General features: G+C 39.0%; 1 protein-coding gene across 1 annotated transcript; it reads left to right on the top strand.

The window, feature by feature from the left end:
- Positions 1-922: 922 nt before the first annotated feature.
- LOC135479634 (alkaline ceramidase 3-like) lies at positions 923-19615 on the top strand. Its single transcript, XM_064759526.1, has 11 exons — positions 923-1266; positions 2592-2702; positions 4459-4511; positions 8383-8435; positions 11507-11588; positions 12786-12821; positions 14054-14109; positions 14951-15058; positions 17272-17376; positions 19037-19082; positions 19479-19615. Exons 1-11 carry the CDS (start codon positions 1158-1160, stop codon positions 19533-19535), a joined length of 816 nt encoding a protein of 271 aa, XP_064615596.1. The 5' UTR covers positions 923-1157; the 3' UTR covers positions 19536-19615.
- The last annotated feature ends 1360 nt before the right edge of the window (positions 19616-20975 follow it).

The following is a 20975-nucleotide window of genomic DNA, read 5'->3' as shown; positions in this document are numbered from 1 at the left end:
GATTGACATGGTATATTAAAAGGAAATGTATGGGAGCTGCCGCATGTTAAAGTAGTTCGGCACAGCGTTGCGAACCTCTGGCCCACTTAAAACTCGTGGTCTGCAAATGCCATACATCTATGTACTGGACGGGTATCATTGATGCTCCTTGACCTCAGTGTAATTTATTTATATATTTATTTGGTTATAAGCCTATGTAACACAATACGCCCTCAAGAATTTTCCACTCAAGGTGTACTATGACGATGACGGTTTGACCGGGTAGAATCCAGGTGAAAACAACTTTTTCAAAACAAAAAAAACTATATGTAAGATAGCAGACCTATATAGAGACCTACTGGTAAAGTAAGAAATTAAGATGATTTCGTGCACTTCTGACTGGACATGTCTAACACTGGTGAAATATGTGAATATTTTTAGTGCATAAATTCTCTTGTTTCAGGACACAAGAGAATAAAGAAACAAACTTTCGCTAATACTAAAAAATACGTCTGACCTGGGACTATTATATAATAGTCCCAGATCTGACTTTAGCAGCGGTCAATGGGAAACTAGGCCTACACACATTATCTTAAAAATGTGCATTTTAATTGGTTGGCTATAAGCCGTGGGAATAGAAAATGAGAATGAAACGTCAAGTGCTACCGCAGTCCGGTAGAGGGTTTATGTTGATATACTGGCACACCTCATTGTCTAATTCAATTAAATTAATTACGCAGGGGCTTACCAACATCTGATTAACTCCACTGTCCAGTATGATTTACTTGAAATCCCTTCTTCGTCTTTCTCCACTTGAAAGTATGAATCATAACAGCAATCAAAGCGAAGTGGAGTCGGAGATCCCTGGTCGAACCATTCCCCAGTTAAAGTTTTTAACTCACCCACTAAAGCACGCTGTTGTTATTGTCAAGGCAAACAACCGACCAACCAACCACATGTTTGGCCACAGGAATTTTACAAAAGATGTAACCTGGTTACAACTAATGACCGTGGCGAGGTGAGGCAGAGGTGACATGTCGTCGAGAGGCTCAATTAACGCTGCTTGAACGGATTTATCTGTCGAGCAAATCAGTGGTTTGGCAAAAAACATTGCTATTGCTGCACTCGTTGTTGTTGTTGTCACGCTGCTTCAGACTGCGTACGGTTTACAGCTGACGATGCCATCGCTATATGTAGACGCTGGGGAGGGATACTGGGGGAAAAGGAGCTCAACCATCGACTGGTGTGAAGAAAATTATGTCGTCACACATTATATTGCAGAATTTTGTAAGTACCGATAGTTTTAGTTAACCAAGTTGTCTGAAATAGATGTTATTTTAGTATTCATACTTTGTGTCAACATCCGGGTGCCTTGCAAGGACCTGGCCCCGGTATCATGAAATGATCTTAGACTTAAGTCAAAACCTGAGTCATTAAATTTGGTATACTCTTTTTCCGTTATTTTAGCTTACTCAGAATTAACGTTTTCAAGCAAAATTTCGACCTTGTAATATGAGAAATAACTATTTTAAAGTGATTTGAAATTTTGACTGGAGTCTAAGATAGCTTTGTGAACGTGGAGTCAGAAGGTGATAAATAACGTGGGGCTAATTCATGTAAATGGGTGCAATGCTGATTTTTGCCGATTTCTAAAGTTATTTCTAACTATCACATTTGGAGAAGGTTGGAAACATTCTGACTACTTTTCCAGAAAAAATTCTTACCAATACCTAAAATCTATAGGCCTAGGCTATTTTTCATTATTTTTCACTATTTTTTTCCAGTGAAGCAGCACTGGGGCCTCCATGGCCTCCCTTAGCGCAGCAAATGACCCAGGAGGTCTCTGTGAGTTCATGCAAATGACCCAATGTGGTCTCTGCGAGTTCATGCTCATGCTGGCTTCCTTTCCCGTCATAGGTGGGAAATCAAAGTATGTCAGTAAACTGCAGATGGTCGTGGGTTTTCCCCGGATTCTGGCTAGCTTCCTCCCACCCAGGCCACTGTTGTATACATGAAGTTTTCTTGAGTACAGCATGAAACAATGAAGTAAATAAATAAAGTAAAGCTGTTATCCAACGGCAATGCCTGGGTGCACGTGACTGGAAAAGTTTATCTTGTTAGGTTTAGCCATTTTGGAGAAGAAGATTTTTTTAGCTTATCAGTAAAATTCAAAATGGCCGCTAAATCACATGACTGGTAAAACAGTAGAAAACATCATATGTTCCTTATTAAGACTGCAAAATTTGGTTTTTCTGCCTTAACCAGTTTTGGAGATATTGCAATTTTGCGACTTCACCAAGAATAATAATAATAATAATAATGCAAACAATTTCAAGCAGTGTCCCGGTAGGATACTAACATGGGCCCCTAATAATAGTGCAAACGATTTCAAGAGGTGTCCTGCTCGGATACTAGTGTGGATCCCTAATTATCAGAATGATTTCAAGACGTGTGTTCTGCTTGGATACTAGCGTGGGCGCCTAATAAATGAAACAGTGCTAAAAATATGTCTGCATTCATTAGAATTCAATGTTGTGCAAAGTGACAATATATCCATGTTACAATAGCAGCAGTCTAACATTTTTGACTGTCGATCACACTGTTCTTCACAGGGAACACAATCAGCAACTTGATCATGATCATTCCACCTCTACTCTGTGCTGTCTATTATCTTCGGAACGGCTTAGAGACACGCCTGGTCATGTGTCAAATTAGTCTACTGGGTAAGTACATGTACAGTCAAAAGATGATGGATTCGAGGTTTTAAATTTATGAGATATTCATTTTAAAGCACATTTGTGCATGTACATTTGTATGTGACATGTGAGACTTGCATTCTACCAAGTGTTAGACCCAAGTACATACCATTCTTTTTTTTTCTAATCTCCTTCTCTCTTTATGAAAGAAAAATAATAGTTAAACAATTATTAATAATCATACCTACAAATAACTAAGTATTGAAGGGAAATACTGCCTGTTATGATGATGATAGACTCACTGTCATTTTGGCTTGGCCAAGCTAGGCATTTGTGGAAAGGGCTACCTTTATGATGTCCAGTAAAGCATGCCTCTTATAGTGAATTGTTTCACTTTGAGGTGTGATACTTGCCTTTGCTAGACTTCATCTATTTTTCAAACTAAAGCTTTTAAACTAACATGCTGTCAAAGGTGTCAAAGGTTACTTCTATCACTAATTGCTTTCTAGATTTAAATGTACCTGTATTAATAACTTAAACTTAATAAAATATGCCATTAATTTTAAATTCATTAAATCTTAGCGTTTTGGTGAAGCCTGGCTGTCAACATTTACTTGCCATTTTCCTGTACACCATGTGCACTGCAAGCACATCTAGCCAGTCAAAGAATAATGAGGAAACATGACAGGGGCCCCCTGCTAAAAACTTTAGTGTCTCAGGAGACCCGGGATCAAATCCGGATCAGGTCATACCAAAGGCTTTAAGAAATGGTACTTGTTGCTGCCTTGTTTGTCCCTCACCATTGATAGATTACAGCAAGGAAACAGGACTGGTTGACCCGGTGTCTGTATAGTGTGACTGGGTGGGGTGTCATGTTTGGTGTCTTCGGCATGATACTTCAGTGGTGGCAGCATTTTGGCGGCATGGACTCACCCTGCCACAAAAGAGACACAGTATATGTATAAACATACGTAATGACTCTTCATCGCCATATGGCTGAAAAATTTTACGCCGTGCAATGTTTAACCCCAAGATTACATACATGCCTATATACATACATACCTCAGTCTCTTGTAAGCACAAATTTACAATATCAACACAGAATAGTAGAAAATGTCTGCACTGTGTTTGTGATGTTTTCGTTTTTTTAACTTTCTTATAAAATGTTGACAAACTTTAGTATGATATTTCTAGTATAAAAATATAAGTATTTCAGGTACTTCTGCGTTTCAGATTCATTCGGAAAACTTGAAAATCCAGGGGCCAGTTGTTCAAAAGTGTATTAAAGTTAAACAAGGTTTAATCATAATACCTCCTATCCTATCCTATCCTACAAAATAAATTGTGTTTTAGTCTGGACTAAAGTTGATACAGGGGACTGGCCGAGGTGGGTAGCGTTCCAGCGCAGCACAATGGACCAGGAGTCTCTCACTGATGCAGTCACTCTGAGTTCAAGCCCAGCTCATGCTGGCTTCCTCTCCGGCACTGTGTGGGAAGATCTGCGAGCAACCTGCAAATGGCCATGGGTTTCAACCGGGATCTGCCTGGTTTCCTTTCACCATAATGCTGGCCGCTGTCGTATAAGTGAAATATTCTTGAGTACCATGATTACGGTGTTAAAAAAAAACAATCAAATCAATCAGATAATATGAGGTTAATATCAGGCTTAAGCTCTAATACGCTTTTAAAGAATTGGGTCCAGGCTTCAGCATTTTGTGAGATTAAAACATTTGTGTGGTGTGTAGTGTTAGTTTACCATGTGTCTTGTTTCATGTTTGATCAGCTGTAGGTCTGGGCTCCTGGTGTTTTCACATGACACTTCTATACAGCATGCAGGTGAGTCCTACATATAAACAGTGTAAACGGTCCTTTAGTAGAGACTGTTGTGTTATACCCTAGTGGAGTGCTGTGTGATACCTTAGTGGACTGCTGTGTGATACCTTAGTGGACTGCTGTGTGTGATACCTTAGTGGACTGCTGTGTTTGATACCTTAGTGGACTGCTGTGTGATACCATAGTGGAGAGTTCTCTGATACTATAGTGGAGTGCTGTGTGGGATGCCTTAGTGGACCTCCAAGTGATAACATAGTGGACCGCTGTGTGATACCTTAGGGGGTTTTTCTCTGACCAGTGTGATACCATATTGACATGTTTCCTGATATCATAGTGGAGTGTTCTCTGATACAGTGTAGTTAGGTGTTCTTATGATACATTGTACCGTAGCTGGTTGAATGTTCTGTGATACCTTGGTTGAATGTTCTGTGATACCTTAGTTGAATGTTCTGTGATACCTTAGTTGAATGTTCCATGATAGCATGGCCGAGTATTCTTTGATACCATGGTGGAGCACTCTCATGATACCTTGGTTGGATTTTCTGTGATACCTTGGTTGAATTTTCTGTGATACCATAGTGGAATGTTCTGTGATACCATGGTAGAGTACTCTTGTGATACCTTAGGGAAGAGCTTATAAGTCGAACAGTGAATCAGACAAGGTGACATGCCGATGTTAGGAACCATGCTGTTCGTGTCTCTAGGAACGGACAGCCGGTCGTGTACATGTAGGTGTAACCAGCCGGACACATGTAGGAGATGTGGCTTGATAGGAGACAAGTCAGTCTGAAACAAGCAATCACATACGAGCCAAATCTGAAGCTTCGACTGTCTTGTCAAGTCGACGGAGATTGGAGTCGAAGACATTTTACATGTCTGATCAAACAGTAAAAAAATATTTATGTCAAAGGAAAGCATTTGTGAACTGAAACATCCAGACTGCCGGCTTGGTTTTAGATGTGTGAGATTTGTCATACCTGAACATGGTGTTGGGCAGGTGTGGAAATGGATGTATACGTGGAAATATGCCCATCACATATACTAGTACATTGCAGCCATTTTTAAATAAATAAGTATTTCTGTAAATTGGGACGCTAACATTTCCTGAGAGCTCACAGTCAGGTATTTGTAACTGACAGCCTAAAGAATTCAACATTGACCAATTATATTATTTATTTTCAATAACCTGCTCCAATGGAATATTCACTGTATGGTTTTGGTGGGAGTAATGATTGATTGGCAGCTCAGTTGGAATATATTATGAAATTTTCCCACACCACACGTTGGCCTGTACTGAAGGGGTTCATTTGAGGTGGGGGGGGGGAGGCAATGTGGGTCATACGGCAATACTATTATGCTTTCAGATATAATAGATATGAAAAAATGGAGGTGGAGAAAATAGCTGTAAATTTAGACTCATGTTTGAAATATTTTTGAATATTGGATACACCTAGGGAAGAAAGTTTTTAATGGCGGATAAAACATGGAGGCTCACGGTACGTGTATGATGACTGATTATAACAACTTCAATTTTTTAAGAATTCTAACTGTACATCCAGCTTGTCGAACATACATTGAATTTAATCCTTGGACAGGGATATGTTTATTCACCTTGTGTGACAGAAACAGAGTGCACATGTAGGCCTATACACTTGTGCATGTTTGGAAAGAATCACCCTTTTGAGCCTCATTTCCAGCTACTGAAGGCGACCAGTCTGGACTGATGGGGACAGAATGTCTGGCTTGCCCTGAGTGAGGAGGGAATTTTACTTTGATGTGACTTGTGATCTTGTGTGCATTGCGAGATCTCCGCAAACCAATTATATTTATTCCCTTGACTCTTAGACATTTCACTGAATTAGGGCACTGCAAAAAAGGTTACATTGGGTGTATTAATTGATTTCATAACCACTGAAGATACCTTAAAATAAATCTGTCATCGATCGGGTCTACAGTTGTCGTGATTGACACGTCTGTGGAATTGCATACATGGTGACTCCGCATTTGTTGATTTTTGAATGCTCGGTCGCTTATATAGGTTGATACCTCAATCTCCACAAAATGAGTGCTCTTTTTAGATCATTAGCGCTTACATTAGTAAGGTGTAATAATGTCTTGAGTGTACTGGTATACCAACTAACGGTGTGAAAATGGATTTTATGCCTACGTACCCAGCATAAGCGAACAGTGAATCTTGCATGTTTGGTGCAGAAAGCTATAGCAGATTTACCAGTTTTTACAAGTATAGTTTGCTGCCTCAAGAGGCCGATGTCACGCTGGCAAGTGTATTTTTGTAGTTGTGTTGACAAGCTGGTACATGTTCACCCATTACGATGTACCATCTGATTGAGCGAGACTTAAGACTTGGTTCAAGAAGCTGTAAAATATCATCCATGCAAACAAAGTGTTTTTTTTGTTTTTTGTTTTTTTTTTTTTAATCAGCAGAGAAAAACAATTGTAAGGCTTTGTACACGTTAGATCAGTAAATGAAGTTTATAGAGTAAAGTGTTCAGTTATGTGAACAGACTCTAACAAAACCTGTTGTCCTCGTGGGCTGAGTGAAGCTTGCAGCTGTTGGACAGCCAGTCTTCATACTTTAGCAGAGAGGCAGCTTGGTCAGGAACAGGTAAGGGAGCTGTCCAGGTGATCAGATGTACAACACAGCGGGCATATCTTGTAGCCCAAGGCATATCCATGCATGGACGCCCTCTGTTCTAGTGCAGGTGACTGTCTGTTCTGACTTTTGAGCTCTTCCCTTAGTTGAATGTTCTGTGATAGCATGGTGGAGTATTCTTTGATACCATGGTGGAGTACTCTTGTGATACCTTAGTTGAATGTTCTGTGATAGCATGGTGGAGTATTCTTTGATACCATGGTGGAGTACTCTTGTGATACCTCAGTTGAATGTTCTGTGATAGCATGGCAGAGTATTCTTTGATACCATGGTGGAGTACTCTTATGATATCTTAGTTGAATGTTCTGTGATAGCATGGTGGAGTATTCTTTGATGCCATGTTTGAGTGGTCTTATGATACCTCAGTGGAATGTTATGTGATAGCATGGTGGAGTATTCTTTGATACCATGGTGGAGTACTCTTGTGATACCTTAGTTGAATGTTCTGTGATAGCGTGGTGGAGTATTCTTTGATACCATGGTGGAGTGGTCTTATGATACCTCAGTTGAATGTTCTGTGATAGCATGGCAGAGTATTCTTTGATACCATGGTGGAGTACTCTTATGATATCTTAGTTGAATGTTCTGTGATATCATGGCAGAGTATTCTTTGATACCATGGTGGAGTGGTCTTATGATACCTCAGTTGAATGTTCTGTGATAGCATGGCAGACTATTCTTTGATACCATGGTGGAGTACTCTTATGATATCTTAGTTGAATGTTCTGTGATAGCATGGCAGAGTATTCTTTGATACCCTGGTAGAGTACTCTTGTGATACCTCTGTTGAATGTTCTGTGATAGCATGGTTGAATGTTGTGTACATCTGTGTCTATTTGAGCGCTCTGGTGAAAACTATTCAATATTGTTACAGCGTATACCAAGTCATTGTGTACTGCTATTACAGCTGTGATTGAGTTAACAGTCTTACCAGCCTTAATTAGCTGTTAATCCACATACTAGATTTATCAGTGATTTTTTGCCTGGGAATATTTTGGATCTAGAAATTTTCTATGTTCAAGTTGAAATGAGTCGTTTGTCATAATCCTTTTAAATATTAAATTTAGGAGACTATTACAAATTTTTGTGTAAAAATCATTACATTGATTAATTTCTTTCTAGTTATCTGTGAACTATATGTACAGTATGTTATATCACTATTTCACTGAATGTACATGTATTTCTTTTTCTTTTTAACAGTTGCTTGATGAATTGCCCATGATATGGGGAACTTCCTTTCTCCTCTATTCTCTGTAAGCTACATATTTATTATTTTTTTTGGTTGAAAGAAGACATTTCTGTAAAAACAGCCATACAAAGTAAACATGGCATACTTAAATCGACCTTTGACTAATACAATACTGCCACTGAGTGTCAGCTAGGATAGTGACACCAATTCTTAGTTTGTTAGACAGCAACACCAAGTCTGAGATAGGATAGTGCCACCAACTCTTAGTTTGGACAGTGACAGCAACCCTTACACTGCCTTAGTTGGGATATTGACACCAAGTCTAAGCTAGAAGATTGACAACCATGCCGTAGCTAGGATATTGACACCAAGTTTAGGTCAGAACAGTGATACCAAACCTTAGAATATTGACACGAAATCTAAGCTAGTAGAGTGAAAACATGCCTTAGTTAGGATATTGACACCAAGTTTAGGTTAGAACAGTGACACCAAACCTTAGTTAGGATATTGACATGAAGTCCAAGCTAGAAGAGTGACACCACACCTTAGTTAGGATACTGATACCAAGTTTGGGTTAGAACAGTGACACCAAACCTTAGTTAGGATATTGACATGAAGTCTAAGTTAGAAGAGTGACACCACACCTTAGTTAGGATATTGACACCAAGTCTAAGTTAGAAGAGTGACAACACGCCTTAGTTAGGATATTGACACCAAGTTTAGGCTAGAACAGCGACACCAAACCTTAGTTAGGATGTTGACATGAAGTCTAAGTTAGAAGAGTGACACAACACCTTAGTTAGGATATTGGTACCAAGTTTAGGTTAGAACAGTGACACCAAACCTTTGTTAGGATATTGACACAAAGTCTAAGCTAGAAGAGTGACACTGCCCCTTAGTTAGGATAGTGATACCAAGTTTGGGTTAGAACAGTGACACCAAACCTTAGTTAGGATATTGACACAAAGTCTAAGCTAGAAGAGTGACACTGCCCCTTAGTTAGGATAGTGATACCAAGTTTGGGTTAGAACAGTGACACCAAACCTTTGTTAGGATATTGACATGAAGTCTAAGTTAGAAGAGTGACACTGCCCCTTAGTTAGGATAGTGATACCAAGTTTGGGTTAGAACAGTGACACCAAACCTTAGTTAGGATATTGACACAAAGTCTAAGCTAGAAGAGTGACACTGCCCCTTAGTTAGGATAGTGATACCAAGTTTGGGTTAGAACAGTGACACCAAACCTTTGTTAGGATATTGACATGAAGTCTAAGTTAGAAGAGTGACACTGCCCCTTAGTTAGGATAGTGATACCAAGTTTGGGTTAGAACAGTGACACCAAACCTTTGTTAGGATATTGACATGAAGTCTAAGTTAGGAGAGTGACACAACACCTTAGTTAGAATATTGATACCAAGTTTAGGTTAGAACAGTGACACCAAACCTTAGTTAGGATATTGACATGAAGTCTAAGTTAGAAGAGTGACACTGCCCCTTAGTTAGGATAGTGATACCAAGTTTGGGTTAGAACAGTGACACCAAACCTTAGTTAGGATATTGACACAAAGTCTAAGCTAGAAGAGTGACACTGCCCCTTAGTTAGGATAGTGATACCAAGTTTGGGTTAGAACAGTGACACCAAACCTTAGTTAGGATATTGACACAAAGTCTAAGCTAGAAGAGTGACACTGCCCCTTAGTTAGGATAGTGATACCAAGTTTGGGTTAGAACAGTGACACCAAACCTTTGTTAGGATATTGACATGAAGTCTAAGTTAGAAGAGTGACACTGCCCCTTTGTTAGGATATTGACATGAAGTCTAAGTTAGGAGAGTGACACCACGCCTTAGTTAGGATATTGATACCAAGTTTAGGTTAGAACAGTGACACCAAACCTTAGTTAGGATATTGACATGAAGTCTAAGCTAGAAGAGTGACACTGCCCCTTAGTTAGGATAGTGATACCAAGTTTGGGTTAGAACAGTGACACCAAACCTTTGTTAGGATATTGACATGAAGTCTAAGTTAGGAGAGTGACACCACGCCTTAGTTAGGATATTGATACCAAGTTTAGGTTAGAACAGTGACACCAAACCTTAGTTAGGATATTGACATGAAGTCTAAGTTAGGAGAGTGACACTGCCCCTTAGTTAGGATAGTGATACCAAGTTTGGGTTAGAACAGTGACACCAAACCTTAGTTAGGATATTGACACAAAGTCTAAGCTAGAAGAGTGACACTGCCCCTTAGTTAGGATAGTGATACCAAGTTTAGGTTAGAACAGTGACACCAAACCTTAGTTAGGATATTGACATGAAGTCTAAGTTAGGAGAGTGACACCACGCCTTAGTTAGGATATTGATACCAAGTTTAGGTTAGAACAGTGACACCAAACCTTAGTTAGGATATTGACATGAAGTCTAAGTTAGGAGAGTGACACCACGCCTTAGTTAGGATATTGATACCAAGTTTAGGTTAGAACAGTGACACCAAACCTTAGTTAGGATATTGACATGAAGTCTAAGTTAGGAGAGTGACACCAAGCGTTGGTCAGGATATTGATACCAAGTTTGGGTAAGATCAGCGACACCAAACCTTAGGATATTGATACCAAGATTAGGTTAGAACAGTGACACCAAGCCTTAGTTAGGATATTGACATGAAGTCTAAGTTAGGAGAGTGACACCAAGCGTTAGTTAGGATAGTGTCACCTTGCCTTAATAACAACACTGACATCAGATCTTAGCTAAGATGGTGACACCAAGCCTTACCAGATGGACGCCTGGTCACTGCCAGAAAGTGAAACATTTTCTGTTTCGCTGTGCAAAGCAATATTCAAAGTAGGAGATGCCACTATCATTTGATTTGATGAGTATCCAGGATGATATGATCAAGTGTAGATACATATATTACACTGTACAACATTGTACATGATGCAAATGCCAACGTTTCAGCGGAAAAATTAAACATGTAAGATTTCATGAATTGTTCTGTTTCAAAGAAAAAAGGGATATTGAAATTTGACAGCCAGAAAAGACAAGATAGATTTACATGATACATTAAAGCTTTAATACATACATGATCAGGTACATTTATAGTTGTATATTTCTTACAAATTGTGTTTTTGTGTTGACAGGTTGGAGTTGGAGAAACCTTTGTTCACTCGCAATCAGCTGTTACAAGTGGGCCTTTTTATGTACTGCTTAGTGGTAACTGTGGTAAGTTGAGATTTGTTATACATCGCTTGCTGATATCTTTAGTAAGTTGGGACTTGTTATATATCGCTTGGAGGTATCTTTGGTAAGTTGGGACTTGTTATACATCGCTTGGTGATATCTTTGGTAAGTTGGGATCTGTTATATATCGCTCGGTGGTATCTTTGGTAAGTTGGGATTTGTTATATATCGCTTGGTGGTATCTTTGGTAAGTTGGGATTTGTTATACATCGCTTGGTGGTATCTTTGGTAAGTTGGGATTTGTTATATATCGCTTGGTGATATCTTTGGTAAGTTGGGATTTGTTATATATCGCTTGGTGATATCTTTGGTAAGTTGGGATTTGTTATATATCGCTTGGAGGTATCTTTGTTAAGTTGGGACTTGTTATACATCGCTTGGTGGTATCTTTGGTAAGTTGGGATTTGTTATATATCGCTTGGTGATATCTTTGGTAAGTTGGGATTTGTTATATATCGCTTGGTGGTATCTTTGTTAAGTTGGGATTTGTTATACATTGCTTGGTGGTATCTTTGGTAAGTTGGGACTTGTTATTTATCACTTGGTGGTATCTATGGTAAGTTGGGACTTGTTATATACTTCTTTGTGGTAACTGTAGTAAGTTGGAACATGTTATATACTGCTTGGTGGTATCTTTGGTAAGTTGGGACTTGTTATTTACTTTGTGGTTACTGTAGTAAGTTGGAACATGTTATATACTGCTTGGTATCTTTGGTAAGTTGGGACTTGTTATACACTGCTTACTGGTAACTGTTACAATATATACTGCTTACTGGTAACTGTGGCAAGTTGGCACTTGTTACAGTATATACTTCTTACTAGTCGGTGTCTGATCCATTCTTTAACAAGGGCCTGCATGGCTGGCTTATTGGTTGATCTCCAATGGGGCTGGGCTTTTCTAAGGCATTCTGGGGTAGCCTTACAGTTCAAGAAACTCAGCTGTAAGATGAACGCACACTTTGTGATGTATCCAATGGCCCTGACAAGTTAATCTCACTATAAAACAGACTTAACATTGGCAGTTTTTATTCTGGCCATGTACCAAATTTTGTTCACCAGTACTGTAGTTCTTACCTTGTGTGAGTTCAAGCGCTGTTCGTGGAATCTTGGTAACAATAAACCGTTTTGTGTTAAAGAAATCTCACATGTTCACTCACTTTGGTGTTTTTTTTCTTTCAGATATACCTTCTTGTCAGAAATCCATTATTTTTCCAGGTAGGTATGTTTAAAAATTCCAAGTATGAATTGTATTTACAATTGAAATTGACCAAAGTTTACCTGTAATAACTTTCGAGCATGCCTGGTTCCTTGAAACTGTTTTTTTTTTTAGCCTGCCTGTGAAATTAAAGGGTTGCAGTGGCCACCCATAGTACACAGATAGCTAATCATTGGTAGCAATTTGTATATCAGAGACCAAGGAAGTCTTTTACCTCATTAGCATCTCTCGAATACTGCATATCTTTAGATACGAGATCATGGCTTAAGCATCTCTTGAATACTGCATATCTTTAGATACAAGATCATGGTTGAAGCATCTCTTGAATACTGCATATCTTTAGATACGAGATCATGGCTTAGGCATCTCTTGAATACTGCATATCTTTAGATACAAGATCATGGCTGAAACATCTCCTGAATACTGCAAATCTTTAGATACAAGATCATGGCTTAGGCATCTCCTGAATACTGCATATCTTTAGATACGAGATCATGGCTGAAACATCTCTTGAATACTGCATATCTTTAGATACGAGATCATGGCTGAAAGATCTCTTGAATACTGCATATCTTTAGATACAAGATCATGGCTTAGGCATGTCCTGAATACTGCATATCTTTAGATACGAGATCATGGCTGAAACATCTCTTGAACACTGCATATCTTTAGATACGAGATCATGGCTGAAACATCTCTTGAGTACTGCATATCTTTAGATAGGAGATCATGGCTTAAGCATCTCTTGAATACTGCATATCTTTAGATAGGAGATCATGGCTGAAACATCTCTTGAGTACTACATATCTTTAGATAAGAGATCATGGCTGAAGTGTCTCCAGAACACTGCGTATGTTTTTAGAAACTAGATCATGGCTAAAGCATCTGTTGAATACTGCATATGTCTTAAAAACTAGATCATGGCACCTCGTCGTGTTGGTTTTTTTCCACTATTCACAAGTCTAAATACATGTACGCATTGGCCTAAATTATACGTAAGGGCTATTTGTAGTCTTTGTATGTATGTAGTTGCCCAGCAGTGTTGCTTGTCCCAATGCCTTCATTTTGCATTAGCACTGCAAGGATCCTCCGTGATTGCAGTGGTAACCTAAGCTGCTCCAGTAAATGTGGATGGTCAGCGAGGGAAAACCAGGCAGTGTTTCTATAAGCAGTACATCCCTACATGTATATGGTTACTACAAGTGTGCTTTCTGTATTGTACACAATACAGGGCAGCTATGGCCTCATGGTCTTTGCAGTGGTCATGAAATCCTGGCACATCATATCGTGAGTATTGACTCTTCCTCCTCCTCTTCTACTTTACACTGTCCTCCCGCTGATATAATTTATAACTTATCCTCACTGTATTGCTTTCTGATGTAGCATCACCCTCGTATCACCTGCTGATATAATGTCATCCTCATTGTATCGCCTGCTGATGTACCATGGTCCTCATCATATCACCTGCTGATGTAACATCCTCATTATATTACCTGATGATATAACATCCTACTCACTATATCACCTGCTGATGTAACATCCTCATATCACCTGCTGATGTACCATTATCCTCATTATATCACCTGCTGATATGACTTCATCCTCATTATATCACCTGCTGATGTACCATCATCCTCAGTATATTGCCTGCTGATGTAACATCCTCATTATATCACCTGCTGATGTACCATCATCCTCACTGTATCACCTGCTGATGTAACATCCTCATTATATCACCTGCTGATGTAACAGCATCCTCAATGTATCACCTGCTGATGTAACATAATCCTCGTTATATCGCCTGCTGATGTACCATCATCCACATTATATCACCTGCTAATGTAACATCCTTCTCATTATATCACCTGTTGATGTACATGTACCATCATCCTCATTTTATCCCCTGCTTATATAACATCCTCCTCATTGCGTATAGCATCACTTGTTTCCATGTCCACCCTAAACTGATGTACCTTATCACTATCATAATAGGGAAAAACTCTTGACTACATCATTATACATGTACATGTATATCAATCGCTAAATCAATCTTCCTTATGGTGGACTGAAACAAACCTCCCTGTTTTCATGTGAGGGCCCTGGACGTCTCTGTTTTTTTGCTTTATAGACGCCATGGCTGGAAGCTGAGATTGAAGATCCACGTGCTGGCTTTATTGAGTTACTGCACTGGTGTCATACTGTGGTTGATTGATCAACATTACTGTAGCAGTGTGCGGTATGTATTATAACTCTCTTAGGGTGTTACTGCACTGGTGTCATACTGTGGTTGATTGATCAGCATTACTGTAGCAGTGTGCGGTATGTATTATAACTCTCTTAGGGTGTTACTGCACTGGTGTCATACTGTGGTTGATTGATTAGCATTACTGTAGCAGTGTGCAGTATGTATTATAACTCTCTTAGGGTGTTACTGCACTGGTGTCATACTGTGGTTGATTGATCAGCATCACTGTAGCAGTGTGCGGTATGTATTATAACTCCCTTAGGGTGTTACTGCACTGGTGTCATACTGTGGTTGATTGATCAGCATTACTGTAGCAGTGTGCGATATGTATTATAACTCCCTTATGGTGTTACTGCCCTGGCCTAATACTTTGGAGAAAATCAAAGGAATTATACGTATATAAAAGTTATTTTTAATTATGTTTTTCAGGATTTTCTCATGGTTTTTCCTCATGAGGAGAAATTGACATTTGTAGATGGGTTTTGTTTGGTGTGTTTTTGGAACCTCCCCTTGGTACAATATGAGTTGGACATAAGTAGGCATAATAATGCTCTAAATGAGGATGCGATATATGTGTAATCAGTTTGAATGTAAATTTTGTGTTTGTTATCCACACATGTCAGTAAAGTCTGAATTATGATAATACTCTTATACAAGAACATATCAAAATGATGGATATTACAGTAATTCTTGAACCTTTTCTTATGTTTGCAAGGTGAATGTTCAGGCATATTCTGAAGGCATTATTCTGTGTTGACTGGAAAAATTATACTTCTTGTGAAGTCATGAAATTGGCCAATCCAACCAATCTAATTATAAATGTGCATAAATTGCACTGAAAGTTGCTCTTGCATATGGGAACTTTCAGAAGTTTACTAAATTCTAGCGCTAGTAAATTCATTAGACATGCATCACATACTCATCAGAGCATATTTGTGCATAAATGTATTGCACTTTGATTATATGAAGAGGTGGTCTCAAATACATATCGGTTTTCAACTGGTTTTTTCTCCTGAAACAAAAATTGGAAAAAATATTGAATCCCATACATGCCGTACTTGCCACGTTTTTGTCTGGCCTGTTACGAGACAACTTTGCTGTCACAGAAATACATGTAATATAGCTATAAAGAGCAGTTGACATACACTTGTAAGAGCTGCAGGCCATGCCCACAAGGGGTGTATGAATCACATCGGGAAAGGAGGGGGAGGGTAAATAATTGATAAACTTCTTAGCATTAAGCATGACAACATATTTCTTTGTGATGCAGAACTCGGTAGACTCATTTTCAAACTATACTCCGTCAGAAAAGTTATGTTTTAGGAAGTTTGCAGAATTTTATAAACGTTGGAATACACATTCATAGACATGTGTTATAGACGACCTGGGAATACACATTCACCTATATGTGTTATAGACGACCTGGGAATACACATTCACAGATATGCGTTACAGATGACCTCAGAATACACATTCATAGACATGTGTTATAGACGACCTTGGAATACACATTCACCTATATGTGTTATAGACGACCTTGGAATACACATTCACAGATATGTGTTATTAACAACCTGGGAATACACATTCACAGAATAAATGAAGCGTTGCATAAAGCACATTACCGCATGACACTTTGCCACGTGGTGGTTATTTTACGACTCTCCATGCTCGGGTGACATTTATGCATTTATGGATGCAAACAGTTTTCATGTTGGACCCTTGTCGTGCAAATTCACCTGATTTAGCACCTTTTGAGCATGTTTAGGACGAAATGGACTGATGCTGGAAACAGCAGAGATGCCAACTGCAAAAAAATTGACACAATTGCCAACCTAACAGGGATCTGGGTGGGGATTCCGCAATCATTCTTGCTCCTCTGGTGACTTCAGTGAGACGGAAATGCACAGAAACTGTAAACATTCATGATGGACACACTTGTTAACGAGCTTGCCAACCCTCGTTTTGACCCTTCCTCTGCCAATGACATCAGCAACATGACTTGAATAATGTTTTTGGTCTGCTCATTGACCATAGGTTGTCCTACTGTGTGTACTTGAAAATAGAAGAACAATATATTTTGATCTGGGCACAGTTACTGTGTTAAGAGAGTATAAATAAATGTGCTTCCTTTTGAAATAGTGTTTATTCCAATATTTAATCAAGCAGTGCTTTGTAACACTTCTGCACTTTTGGTGTTCCAGGGCACTCAGACAGCACATGGGCCCTGGATTGGGCACAGTGACACAGCTCCACGCTTTGTGGCACCTCTGTGCGGGCTTTGGTACATACATTGGCATTCTCTTTGGGTGAGTACCTATATGTACATGCACCCAAGTGGTAAGAGCGCGAGCGCAGAACAGTGACTCCGAAACCTCTTACCAATGTTATTGCTGTGACTTCCAAGTCCAGCTCAGAAACAGGCTCCCTCTCTGGTCATTCCTGGGAAGGTGTGCCAGCAGTATTCGGATGGTCGTGGGTTTCCCTGGGCTGCTTTATGTTTATATGCAGGAGCGCATTATTAACTTGTGGAAACCTTATGATATTGATCTTGTTTATATATCTTACTCGTAGCTTGCACACTTTGTTACAAGCTTTAAGTTTACAAACCTGTGGATGGTCACGTGTGGAGGGCAGGGCTTCATCCCACATAATGCTAGTGGGGCGCAATGACCCAGGAGCCTCTCACCAGTGCAGCCGCTGTGAGTTGAAGTTCAGCTTGTGTTGGCTTCCTCTCTGACCATACAGGTCTGTCGGCAACCTGTGGATGGTCGTGGGTTTCCCCAGGGCTCTGCCTGGTTTCCTCCCACCATAACGCTGGCTGTCGTCCTATAAGTGAAATATTGTTGAGTACAGAGTACAAAAGTAATCAAATAAATAAATAAATAAATCCCCTTCCCCTGGTTTCAGTTAAGAGCTTTGTCAGGCACCAGCTTGTCACATAATAGGTTGTGTTTAGTACAGCACAAGAAAAAATAATTGAAAGTCATTATTACATGAAACAAAAAAGACTACTGGCAAATAAAATAACATTGCCTGTTGTATTTATTTATTTATTTCATTATTGCTTTAATAATACCATACTCAGGAATTTTTAACTTAAACAGTGGCAGTCACATGTTATGGGTGGAAGAGACTAAAGTGCTGGCGTTAAACCACCAGCCTTTGGCAAGTTACTGATGAACTTCCCCACGTGCGACTACAGATATGCACACCGTATTGATGTAAGACAAGCGATGTTCAATAAACATTAGATTTTGCTAATAGCTACATGTTACTCATTGTCGTCAGCAAGGCCCCACAAGCACTGAGAGGAGGGAATCTACAAATTCTCTGTTGAAGGCCGGGCTTGAACCTACACCTTGTGTGTACATGTACTTTTGAAAGAAGAGCAAGTGCAAATAATGTGCAGTGAAAGTTGTGGGACTGTATTCGGTTTGAGTCCGAATGGTGCAGTGATCACAGTGTTATACTGATCCAGTTGCCTTCATACTGCATGTACATATATTAAAGTGGGAAGGCCTGCCAGCAACATGTGGATGGTTGTGGGCTTCCCCCTCCCTCTGCATGGTTTTCTCCCGCCATAATAGTGGCAGCCGTCCTATAGGTGAAATATTCTTGAGTACGACATAAAACACCAGTCAGATAAATAAATACACTGCAAGTAAATACATTTATGTGACACATACATTTATGGGGACATGTACATTTATGTGACACGTACATTTATGGGACACGTACATTTATGGGACACATACATTTATGTGACACATACATTTATGTGACACATATATTCATGTGACGCGTACATGAAGGTATTTAAATGAAACTGCTATTAGCTCTGAACCTTCACCATAGGATCCCTGGCTTCTGCTCTGAATTTTTTCACATGGAATGAAAACTGCAATATACAAACAGGACGCTCCATTTTTCCTCTTTTTATTTTATTTTCTTCTTTTTATTTTGCAGATTTCATTCCCGCTATGTCATCCTCCGAAAAAGGCCTCAAGTGAACGTGAGTTTATGTATAAGATTTACTAGCTCACTGATAATTTGAATGAAGAAGAGAAATCTTCTGAATCATGTGAATCTTACATGCTTACACAAACTTTTGATCCTTATGCCAATGTCTTGAAAAAGTTAAATAACTTTTATTTTCAATACTATAGAGTGTAATGTATAAATACTAGCAACTTGTCAGTTGTGGTATTTGTCCATGCATTATTACAACTGCCAAAATAGCACCATCAGCAACTTGTCGTCAGTGAGGGATTGGGGGGTTGGGGTGGGGGTGGGGGCTGTGTCTCGTGAAGGCTGGTTTTGAAAATGTACATGTAGCTTGTGTGATTAGTATAGTAAGTTCCATAAATCTGTCAGTCAATTCACAGAAGTAGTTTGGTTCTTCTTTCAGTACCTATTGGGAGTTTGGCCTTACCTGGACCTAGAACAGCCACTAAGGTCGTTGTAGATGAGAACAAAACAGCCTGCTCAGATACATGCACTGTGGCTTGATCAGTTGAAATGTGTCATGGACCTAGAACAGCCACTAAGGTCGTTGTAGATGAGAACAAAACAGCCTGCTCAGATACATGCACTATGGCTTGATCAGTTGAAATGTGTCATGGACCTAGAACAGCCACTAAGGTCGTTGTAGATGAGAACAAAACAGGCTGCTCAGATTCATGCACTGTGGCTTGATCAGTTGAAATGTGTCATGTGCCTGAATTCCTTAACCTTTTTGTATACAAAAGAGCAACTTTTTGTGCAATTTATGCACATTTTAAGTTTGATTTTGGGGACAAAACATTGGTTGGATTGGCCACTTTCAGGGCTGCGCAAAAAGTATAGTTTTATCGGTCAACACAGAGTAATGCCTTCAGAATATGCTTAAATAAACACCTTGCAAACATGCGAAAAGGTTAAAGAATTACAGTGTGTACATTAATCTGTTCTTGTGTATGTATTTAGCTGTTCATGTATGTACAAGTACATGTATTTTTTAATGTACATCCATTGCATTTATCTCTGCAAGTGTGTACATTTGTCTGTTCCTGTATAATGTACATTTATCTGTTCCTGTATAGGGTACATTTATCTGTTCCAGTGTAGTGTACATTTATCTGTTCATATATGGTGTACATTCATTTGTTCATTTGTGTACATTTATCTGTTCCTGTATAGTGTACATTTATCTGTTCATGTATAGTGTACACTTATCTGCTCATGTATAGTGTACACATATCTGTTCATGTATAGTGTACACTTATCTGTTCATGTGTGTACATTTAATGCATGTACATGTATGGGTAGTGAAGGGCAATACATACTGTTAAGATTTGGATACCGCTAAAGTGTGTGATATGCTTTCTGTCTTTATATGCAGGGATGAAGGGGAAACCTAGCTGATGTGAATAACATACTCATAGCCCAATTGAGAGATAGCACATTGTATGACAGTTAATCAAAATTACATGCAACGTACCTTTAATATGTACAGTTAGAAGATTTTATAATCATTTCTGTACTCGTTTTAGAGTGATTTTGTTGTGTGCTTTGCAAAAATGTGGTAGTGAAGACTAACCAGGAGCTTATTTTATAATGTTGTCTGATGCCTGTATAGATTTCATCCAAGTGTTCTATACTCGATGTGTATTTTGTCCTTGAAGGAATTAAGGACTTCCTGTTATGAAGATAATGATCTGCAGGAGCGATATTAATATAAAGGTCTACACAGCTCTATCACTGTATAAACACATTTTGTGTATTTGTACACATGAGGTACACACTTTATGTAAATGGGTGTATAGAAAGCTTTTTGTGTAATTTATGTGTACACAGGGGATTGTGCTGTGTTAAAAAGGGGACTGATTTTAACAACATTTTTTTTACATATTCATGTATTATTATT

This window comes from Liolophura sinensis, chromosome 12 (assembly GCF_032854445.1).
Source record: "Liolophura sinensis isolate JHLJ2023 chromosome 12, CUHK_Ljap_v2, whole genome shotgun sequence".
NCBI classification, from domain to species: domain Eukaryota; kingdom Metazoa; phylum Mollusca; class Polyplacophora; order Chitonida; family Chitonidae; genus Liolophura; species Liolophura sinensis.
Note: the sequence above shows the minus strand (reverse complement) of the source record. Positions and strands in the feature narration are given on the sequence as shown.